The 11,110-nt window shown below is 36.2% G+C and overlaps 2 protein-coding genes across 3 annotated transcripts in view; one reads left to right on the top strand and one right to left on the bottom strand.

Moving 5' to 3' along the window:
* LOC106867803 (uncharacterized) overlaps positions 1-2,563 on the bottom strand; it is a 51,875-nt gene extending 49,312 nt beyond the window's left edge. For both annotated transcript variants that reach the window (XR_016243403.1, XM_089358567.1), the window contains exon 1: positions 2,404-2,563. Coding sequence is in view for 1 of the 2 variants with exons in the window: in XM_089358567.1 (XP_089214693.1) it covers positions 2,404-2,428 (25 nt within the window). In the remaining variant the exon portion in view is untranslated. The remainder of the gene's footprint in view (positions 1-2,403) is intronic.
* A 108-nt stretch (positions 2,564-2,671) lies between these two features.
* LOC106868235 (sorting nexin-30) overlaps positions 2,672-11,110 on the top strand; it is a 412,233-nt gene continuing 403,794 nt past the window's right edge. Inside the window, exon 1 of the mRNA XM_089358222.1 lies at positions 2,672-2,897. Coding sequence (XP_089214348.1) covers positions 2,775-2,897 — 123 coding nt within the window. The 5' untranslated portion in view covers positions 2,672-2,774. The remainder of the gene's footprint in view (positions 2,898-11,110) is intronic.

Here is an 11,110-nt window from a genome sequence, read left to right as displayed (position 1 = left end):
CTTCTGTTTTCATATTTTCCGTTGTCTCTTCAAATAACAGTTCGGATAGATGTAGCATTTTTATTAATTTACAATAAAATACTAACATCGCAACGTTTTGTTTATCCTTTTATATATTGTAGTGGTAGTGGTTTGTCATTTTGATATCTTTGACAACCTTTACAACTCTCACAGCACACATATCTATTTTCCCTCTCCCAATAGCTGCCCTTGTGGCAAAATTTGAAATGATTTTTATTATTATTATTATTATCATTTGCTGATAATTACCGAAAGAAATATATAAAATTCCTTAAATCTCTAGATGGTTTCAAAATAAAAATAAAAAATAATAAAGAGATAAATATATATTAAGTTTTCACTTAAGAGTAAATGATAACTACACAGAATGTCAAAATTAGAAAATAACTGAAGCAGCCCATGTTTTTCTAAGTAATTATTTTTAAGAGAACGTGTGGAGAGTATATTTTTAATAGACGCACTTAAAAGGAAATAGAAATATTCCCTGGAGAAAACAGGACAGATTAAAAGAAAAGACAAAAACAATATATTTCCAAGAGAAATTTTCAGCATTTAAAGACAATGAAATTAATGGGAACGAAGTGAGTTTCACTAGAATGAAAAGGACATGTCATAGCGATTATTTTACTCAAAAAAACAAAAATATCAAAATGATTCAAGAGATCGAATAAGCAACTTTTTCAACCCTCGGAAATGGTTAATTTAATTATTTTCTGTTCTTAATTCACAGAAAAAAAAAACAACCTTCACTTTACACATACACGCATGTGTGTGTGAGAGTAAGATTTAACAATTCAGGATTTCTTAAACTTTCTGAATTTAAAAAAAATTGTTTTGCTTGCCTTGTATTATTAAAACTGCTAGACCACATACATACATACATGTTTGTGTGTACATAAATATACGCACATACACGCATCGATTGTATGTTTCTTCTACCGAATGTGGCCCTGTGCCAAAGTTAAGAAATCATTAGTTATTTATGCAACTATTAGGACCTATTCTAACTTTCTATTTCATCATCTAGAGACCTTAGTTTTGATATATATTATTTATTACGACAATTATGATTGTGGTTCAGCTTCAGGACAGAAATCATCAAGCAGACCAACATCTAAGGCCTTTTAGCAAAGACCACCTTATCTTTTCTGTTTTCTTTTTCTCCAGACATAATGTCTACATCTACACAATCTAACGTGTCCATTTTTTTAAAAGACGTAGGGCGTAATTTGAAGGAGATTTGGTTGTTATTTTTTGCAGGTAGAGACTTATCATAGCTGTTATTTAGCTTCTCCTGACTGAAAAGACCTATGATGATAGGTATTCAAGCGAAGATATTGTCTTTTTCCGTACATTTAAGATTACATTGCCCAGTGTCTTCTTTTCTTGACGTGATAGGTTTGGTTTGAGAGAGATCCGGCTGCTATCTTTAGCAGGTTGTGCAACCAGGAAGAAGCTTTTCTGATGGTTATGGTTCATGGCTGTGTTGATAGTTGAGAGCTACTAGGAAAATGATGCACAACAAAATCTCTTTTGGTGCTTTACTTCTGAGTTCAAGTCAGTACCGGATCGATATTCGCCTTTTTGTCTCTTCTCTAGAGTCCGTAATAGATCGTTTCTCTGTACCCTCATTGTATAATTTTAGAAAACAAAACAAAACCAACACTACGGGGGAATTTGTCAAATTTAAATAACTCGTTAGCTTTTTTCTTTTTTTTTTTTTACAACATATCACAAATAAAACATAACGTCAAAATACTTTGGATTATTCTGGTTTCAAAGAACTATAGAGGCTGTTGTTTTTAGACCTAAGTCGCTTCTGATTCAGCAGACCTACGGATCAAAAGTATTCCGGCCATGTCCATCCTTTTTCTAGTCATAGCCTATGCATCTCGGTTTACGTTTTCAATGTGTACTTCCTTTTTTTCTTTTCTCATCTGTTTTTTTTGTCTTGAAGGACGAAGAATTGACCACTAACAGGTCGAACTAAATTATAGTAAACGGATTTTTATCAGCAGCAAAGCGCCAGCTAATTAAACAAACGACAGACGAAACTCATTAAGGACATCGTGGTTATTTACCAGGAATTAGATTAGGAATATAGGAAGGTTCATTTTACTTGTCTGTAAAAGGGGAACGTTAAATTTAGAATCAAAGTTTTTGGTGCGAAAGACATGCATGCACAAGTAAATTAAAATGTTTGAGCAGAATTTAAAGATTCTTGACAAAACATAGAGAGAAAGAGAAATTAAAACAAAGCTATGTTAGTTTCAAAAAATACTCAAATGACAAATGAAAGCAGAGATAAATATTAGTTTTCCAAAGACAATAAAATATAAGTGTGCGTATGTGCATGTAAATATATACATATATACACGTTACCATGGCCTGGCCCTGGAAAAGACATCGTCCCCAAGGTCTGGTGGTCGGCGAAAATCACTTAAAATGTGACTACAAAGCATGAGGCGGCGACACACAATGATAACATCACTGAATGAAAGTACGTCGCTAGAGAAACTCAAATAACAGCCTCTCTCGTTGGCTCAATTTTTCACAATATTTCCGATTGAACCAATAAAATAGAACGTTAGTAAAAAGAAAGGTACCCTTCCTTAATCTAAACGCGAAGAGTTATTCATCATATGTGATTCGATTGGTTGCTTCGTTAGAAAAAGGACTAATCGTTAACGACGTAACATGTTGTAGTTGTATAATATAGTGATGGATGTAAGCGACGATCAATAACAACAGATATGGCAGCTCCCCAGGATAGTTGTATGTCTGGGAAAGATAACACTGCCGACATTCATTCTAATACAAAAGAAACTTTCAAGGATCCATTAACTAGTGCTTTGGATAAAGACAGTGAAGATGAGGTGAGCTTTTTAGTTGGCCTGTTTTGCTGTATGTCTATGTATGAAGAAAATTCTATTGTAATTCCATTCATTTCTAGGATGTTTTATTGGAATATACGAGACTTACTCTGTGTGCCCACTATTCAAATTTTTAACTCGCAAGAAGCCAGGTTTCTGTGGGAGAACGGGTTGTAATTAATTTTAAGTAAATAGGTCCACTATTAGTGAAAAGAAAGGTGTTTTAATTACATGCTGCCATTTTCCAGTGATTTAGTTTGCAAATTTGTGTGGATAGTATTAGGTATACTTATAAGCTTGCAATTAAAAAATCGTTTTTGATGTCAGTGTTCACTCTAATCACTGTTCACTGTAAGCTGTTAAAAAAAAAGAAAAAGAAAATTGTAAGAAAACAGAACAGCTCTGTAACCCACCGCCCCAAATCCCAACAAAACATTTGATTTTTTTTTTAAAAACCAAAGCGTGAATGTTTTAGCTTCTTTCCAATGCCCATACAATTTGATTAATATTTATTGAGTTTTAATGTTCACCTCTAATCTTATAGAAGGTCTAGATTCTTGTTATTTTCTTCCAACATTACCATTATCTAGATGTATAATGTGTTGCTGTGATCGGTGTACCTGTCCAAATTTGCTGTTGTTTGGAACAAATCACGCCCCCACCTTTTATCATACACGCACTGAGCAATGTCAGTCGAAAATCAACTATTTTTCTTTACCTTGTAAATTGCATTTATTAACACTCCTGATCAAAAGTAGTGTGTCACACAGAATGAATATATTTAATTTGCTCCCCCCTTCCCTCTATGCTCTCTACTCAAATCTTCTTCATCCTCGATGTCGATTTCTACCTTTCGTTTTCTGGAGTCGATAAAATGAGTACCAGTAATATACTAGTTTTTCGATTAAAAATTTGGTCTCGTGTCTTGTCGAGATGAAATCGTTAGAAAGAGACATTGAGACATATATACGTCTGAGTGTATAAACGGGGGAGAAAAAGTAATTGAGTTTATTCGTTCAAAGCTGAATCATCAGCGTCGAATAAATATAATTATATATACAACACATCTACTTCTGCCTGTCCATTTATTTAGCTGTATTATTCTATGCTGGACACTGTGTGACTGTCGTCGTTGTTACCTTTGCAGTAAATAAAAGCTTATACACGTACCCACACATTCACAATAAAGCTGTAGTTTGCAAAAATAAAATATAATAAACGTGTTATTGTACAAATAAAAATTTAGGTGTTTTTTTTTTTTTCTTAACCGTTTCGCTTAAACCAAGTTGTTTAAACTCGGGTCCACTCTGACTAAATGGTCCTACAATCCAAACTGTTCCAGCCATGACATACTGTCCTTTCCTCGGGCTTCGCCTACCTTTGACTACATTAGCCAACGTGTCTCTCTTTTTTACGGTCGTGTTGTTAGAGGGAAATTTTGACTGCTGTTTCTAGCAGGTGGCCGACTGCATCGAGGCTAGCAGGTGTCGTGTAATTAACTCGGTGATTTTTTTTTTTTCTCATGTCTCCTTCCTTTCTATAGTTCCAATTCTGTCTTTTTTTTTTTTTTCCTCTCAGCACAGTTAAAAGACAGAAAGCATTATTTCCATTGAGCAACTTTTTTTTCTAATTTAATATTTAAATAATGCTGGAAGGTTATCAACTTTTCATTCGGATGGTTGCCTGTAGCACTCATGTTTCTCATTCTCTCTTAGGCTTTTCACCCTTTCTGTCTTTCGATTTCTCTTACGCTTTTTTTCTTTCTTTCTTACTCTCTTGATGTTTTTTTTTTTCATACACCTCTCTGTCTTTATCTCAGTCTCTGTCTTTGGCGTTCTCTTTATCTATTTACACCTTCTCTCCCTCTCTCTGTAATGCACTACTCACCTGTTTTATATATATATATATATATATATATATTACCGTTCAAGCAATATTTTAAGTCGGATTAGTCATTTAAGTCGGATTATTCGGCAAAACTACTGAAGCAATGTAAAAACCGTGAAATGCAGCCTGAGATAATTGAGCCGTCTTGTAAGCTCCCATTGTTTGTTAGAACACAAGACGATATGATCATCTTGTGAAGTGGTTGTTGTCGTTATACTTTAACCTTTTTCAGGTAAGTTAATATATATCTGTCAACAGTCGCTAAGCCGACTTATATTCAGCAGTAACACATCACCAGCCTTTCAAAATGCAACCAATCACAACTAGAGCAAAACCACCTGCCCACTTAGTTTACGTGTTTTTCATTAATTAATCGACCTTAATAACATGCTATAGGCTGTACAAACTCACGAACTCTGCTTTTAATGTGAACCTCTGAATTTTTTGAAAACTTCTTATAGTTTCGTTCATTTATTTATGTTTATGATTAAATCTCGTTCGTGTTCTTTCTATACCTCCGTCGCGCCTAGAACCAACCCTGAGTCGGATCTACAGTTTAAATTGGATTTGGTACTTACATTTCTAAATACGTGCTGTATACTACCAACACGATACCTCGTGTTTATTTTACCTCACTGTTATGGTACCTAGCCAGTTCTGGCGTCCTACGTGTTGATGCGCCTAGATTCTAATGAATCGTTCTAATAATCTCTCTCCCTCATCTCTCTCTCTCTCCCCCTCATCTCTCTCTCATCACTCTCTCTCTTTCTCTCTCTCTCTCTCTCTCTCTCTCTCTCTCTCTCTCTCTCTCTGTGTGTATGTGTAATAAACTATACACGTAACTAGTTTCAATCTTCTATTCAGAATATGTGTGTATTTATACATACGTGGCACCTTGGGCAGGTGTCTTCTATAGCCCCAGGCCGACCAAATCCTTGAGTGGATTTAGTAGTTGGAAACTGAAAGGAAGCTCGTCACTATTCGAACACTACGCTAGCCAGGTTTCTGCAAGAAGTGCTACTGCGGTGATCGCCTAGATTTTACATAACCATTCTATTATGTATATGTGCGTGTTACTGTCTCCTTTCCTTGACATCACGTGACAGTTGTAAACGAATGTCACAGTCATGCAAGCGGTGGTCTTTGTTCTCAATCTTCTGTAAAAACCTCTCTGGTTATGAGGAAATATTGCCTTTGAAACGGGTGAGGACTGGCAACAAGAAGGCCGTCTGACCATAGAAAATCTACCTTGAATTTCGTTTGGCCTTTGTGTGCATAGAAAAGTAGATGTAAAAACGATGATTATATATATATATACATACATATATATATACACACACACACACACACACACACACACACACACACACACACACACACACACACACACACACACACACACGTGTTTGTGTAAGAATGTGCTTATGTAATATATGTATTTCCAAGGAAGTAACATCACATCCACTGCAAAGGATGTAAAATTTTGTCTGTTGACTGCATGGCCTATTCTTGATGTCTTCAGTGTCATCAGGAAGTCAGAGCTACCAGATGCAATGGAGAGCTGTATCTTTGTTTTTTGATTATCTCAGTAAAAGTATCTGAATAAAATAAAAGAAAAATGTATGGTAGCCTTCATGCAAACAGTGATGTCATGAGAGAAAGGATGACTTTGGTTTTGCATGACCTTACTGGAGCAACAACTCATTGGTGACACTCTGATATCGATATACATGAACTGGCTGTTTGTAAAGAGCTCTTCATTCACCCTATCTGTATGGACATCGGATGTTGCTCTGTTTACCTCCCAGTCATTATGCAGAAGTCTGATGGATAGCATGATCAATTTGGGTGACTTTGACCATGGTCAATGAGAATATATATATATGTGATTGTATGGTTTAGAAGCATGCTTTACAACCATGTGGTTTCACGGTCAGTCCCCTTGTGTAGCACCTTGGGCAAGTATCTTCTGCTATTGCCCTTGGCTGGCCAATGCACTATGAGTGAGTTTAGTTGATGGAAACTATGTGGAAACCTGTGTGTGTGTGTGTATGTCTGTATGTCTCTTCCTGTTTGTCTTCTTCACCACTTGTCAGGTGGTATTGGTTTGTTTATGTCCTGGTAACTTAGTGGTTTGGCAAAAGTGGTCAACAGAATACCTACCAAACTCTAAAATTAGGGTCTATTTGTTCGACTTCAAGGCTGTGTCCCAGTATGGCTGCAATCCAGTGAAGGTAAAAAGTAAAAAATATATTGCATAGACATACACACACACACACACACACACAAATATGTTAACGTGTCTCTGCGTATGTATGCTTCTTTTTGTTTTAATTATTTGAATCCTTCTTATAAAGAATGAAGTTTCAAAGAATTGACTTTTGAAATGTAGCTTGCTGGAATTTTGTTAAAAAATAAAAATGTTACAAGTTGAACTTTAAAAAATACATGTGTATACAGATTGTATTTGTGAAGTATGTATTAGCTGGTCACATTTTGATTGAAAACCCTATTTTTTCCTAATTGTTACTTCATCCTTTTGATACCAACCCACCTGAAACTGTCTCTGGCTCTGTAGTACAAATGTCTTATTTTCAAAAGTTCTGAATTAAAATCTTCCACCAAACCTTAGTCACAATTTATGTTCCTAACACTAGCTTAATGATAACCAAGTTATTTTACAAAATTCTTTGTTATATTTAAAATTGATTGAAAGAAACAGAGCATCTCAACAGAAATATGGTAACAAAAGGGTTGAACATGTACTTATAGCCAATATAAATTTATAAACTGGCTGGAGGAGCTCTGGATTTTGAAATGATTGTTTATATTCTCCTTCTCATTGAATTTGAAAGAAATATTAAATTCTGTCAGGTATCTGACCTCTGTGAATGCATGTGATTTTGTGTTCCAAATAACTATATTAGACCTGTTTGCATTTGGTGGAAGTCTGGATGTGAGTGTTTCTTCTGCATTTTTTGTATTGCGATGTATGTATATTTAAAAAATGGGCATTGACCATATTTATTGCATGACATTCTTATAAATGTGTGTGTGTGTGTGTGTGTGTGTGTGTGTATATATATACTTCACGTACGAGGAGGTGCTTTAAAGTTTTCGGCTTTAAGTGTATTGCAGAAGGCTTAGTTGGGGACCCAGCCTTCTGAGTTCTTTTACAGAGCTTAGAAAATACTGAAAGAGCGCTGCAATAAGTGTGTGAATTTGAGAGAATATGTTGAATAAAATCATAATTAGCCAGGAAATGCATACTTCACTGGCTTTTCCCTGATAACACTTGTCTTTCTTACTACCACCTCCCCTGGAATGATTTCTCTTATCCATCAATCCTATCATCTCCACCCACACTTTACATTGATCATCCTCTTGAGCCACCAATTTATCTTTACTCTATCACTATATGTCTCTCCTCTTTCACTTTGAATTCTCCACACTCCTGCAATTTACCCAATCATCCTTTCTTATTCTTCCCTTGTCTATTGTATTATTACTCTTATTAAAGTGGCAAGCTGTCAGAATCATTAGCATACTGGACAAAATGCTCAGCAGCATTTCTTTAGAAGGTCAAATTCTCCTGAGGTTGACTTTGCCTTTCATTAACTTATGCTAGATGAAATAAGTACCAATTGGGCACTGGGGTTGATACTGTTCTATATTTTTGAGATGAGGAATTCTGTACATTATTTACATTAGATGGATATGTGTCCTCATCTTGTCTTCTTGTCTTCATCTCGTCTACTAACCTCAAGATTGCATATTCAATTCCAGGCAGTGCCTTGAATAAATAATAATAATAATATCAGCAAAAAAATACATTAGGAATGAGAACTCAGGATTGGGTTCAAAATACAACCAGGACACCTGATGAAGGCTGGAGAGTAAATCAGTTGAAACGTGGTAACAGCAAACAAGATGAAGACACATATCCATCTAATGTAAATAATGTACTGGGGTTGATGTAACTGACTATTCCTTCCCAACAAATTTCAGGGCTTGTCCTTATAGTAGAATGGATTTATATAAGGTGGCATGCTGGCAGAATCTTTAGCACACTGGACGATATGCTAAGCGACGTTTCAACCGTCTTCATATTCTGAGTTCAAATGTCACTGGGGTTGATAAAATAAGTACTGGGGTTGATGTAATCAATTTAACCCCTCCCGGAAACTGCTGGCTTTGTGCCAATATTTGAAATCATCATTATTATTATTAAGGCAGTGAGCTGGCAGAATCGTTAGCATGCTGGGCAAAATGCTTAGTGGCATTTTGTCTGTCTACATGTTCTGAGTTCGAATTCGAGGTCGGCTTTACCTTTTATCCTTTTGGGGTCGATGAAAAAAGTACCAATTGAACACTGAGGTTGATGTAACCGACTAGCCCATGCTGCCAAAATTTCAAGCCTTGTGCTTATTGTAGAAAGGATTATTATTATTCATGCCAGCATGAAAAGTGGACATGAAATGCTGTTGATGACCGAACCAGCAAAAGCATTGGCAGCACACCAGGCAGAATGATTTGTGGCATCTCATGTGTGTTTATGTTCTGAGATAAATTCTCATCGAGGTTGACTTTGCCAGCATCCTTTTGGGGTCAATTAAATAAGAAACAGTCAAGTACTGAGGCTGATGTAATTCTCTAGTGCCTCCCCCTCACTCCCCCACCTCAAAGCTTCAGGCCTTGTGCCTATAGTAGAAAAGATATTAATAATTATAAAGAAAATATCATTACTCTGCTGCTCTTCAATCCCCACCCCTTTTGTGCAGTCAGTCAATCATCTCTCTGCTACCCCTCCCCCAACTCATGTATTATTGGTCACCCCCTCAACCCTACCAGTCTCTCCAGTTGTTACCAACTCTTTTTACCTTCCCTACTTAGCATCTCTCAACACTGGTTTTTCATTATTCACCTGCTCATTCATTCCCTGTCTCTAACCATCTCTCACCCTTCCGTTTAGTCTTGCAGCCTCTACCCATCTGCACTTGTTCTGAGGGTACACCCTAACATCTACCTCATCACCACTATTTTTATTGCTTTTCATGCTTCACCTTGGCCACTCCTACTTTCACTTCTAGAATGTGAGTAGCCATGTAGCTCCTCTACTGCAAGAGACTTATTCTGGTCACTTCTTTAACCCTTTAGCATTCAGGTTAATTTATCAAATGTAAAGCATATTTATCCACATTTTTTAAAGTTAATCAAGTATTATTACAGACCTTGAATTTTTCAATGATCGATTATTTTTAGAATGACATTGTAGGGTAGATGTGAGAGGCTGGATCTGGCCAGTTTAAACATAAAGTGGTAAAATATATGGGCTGGATATGGCTGGCTTAAATGCTAAAGAATTAAACCCTCATCTCTTATCATAAGAGCTTTTAACTCTCTCTTTACTGCAAACTGACTTAATTGAAGGGGACGTTAATTTTGCAGGCTGCATGGTTACTTCACAAGTGCTGGTGCCATGAAGAAAAGCAGCCAGTACATGTTGTAAAGTAGTTGGCATTAGTAATGTGCATGGAGCCATAGGAACTCTGCCAAAACAGACATTGGAGCACGATGTAGTCTTTGGACCTGTTGGATCCTATCAAAGTGTCCAGCCCATGCTATGATGATGTGTGTGTATGCATTTGTGTGGAGGGTGTATATGTGTAAATATGTGGATGTGTACATGTATGTGCGTGTGTCTGCTGGACATGAGAGGGCAGGTGTGGCTACGTACTTCTTTTTTATAAATATTATGTTAATTTGGAGGATATCTGTTCTCATTTGGAATTAGTCACAATTGCAGCTAAGCATTTGAGCTTCTTTCAAAGAAAGGCTACTTTCACTAAATCAAGAATTTATCTTGTTTGGTATTTAGTATACTTTTAGTTACCATTTTATATGTACACATTGCTTACACTCTTTCTCTCTTTCTCTCTCTCTCTCATGACATCCTCCTACTTTAACGTTGTCTTATTTGTGTAACTACAACTAATTACAGAAGCTAATCATTATATATCCATAACAACATTATTTGTAGCCCATTTTCCATGCTGGAATGAGTTGGGCAGTTTGACAGGATCTGGCAAGCCACAGAGCTGCATCAAGCTCCAATATCAACTTTGGCATGGTTTCTGCAGCTGCATGCTCTTCCTACCACAAACCACTTTACAATAGTAAAAAATATTTATTAGCAACAGGCAGTGTTAATACCGAGAGGTAATATTTATCCCCACTTAAGCAAGGATATTCCGTTAGAACAAACTATTCTGCAGTTGTTACCATGAGTAAAACTCTCATATCGGCTTTTGGTACAAAATGCACTCTTG

This window comes from Octopus bimaculoides, chromosome 10 (genome assembly GCF_046866305.1).
Source record: "Octopus bimaculoides isolate indiv1 chromosome 10, ASM4686630v1, whole genome shotgun sequence".
In the NCBI taxonomy this organism is placed as follows: domain Eukaryota; kingdom Metazoa; phylum Mollusca; class Cephalopoda; order Octopoda; family Octopodidae; genus Octopus; species Octopus bimaculoides.
The sequence above is the reverse complement of the archived record's forward strand: the minus strand, read 5'-3'. Positions and strand labels throughout refer to the sequence as shown.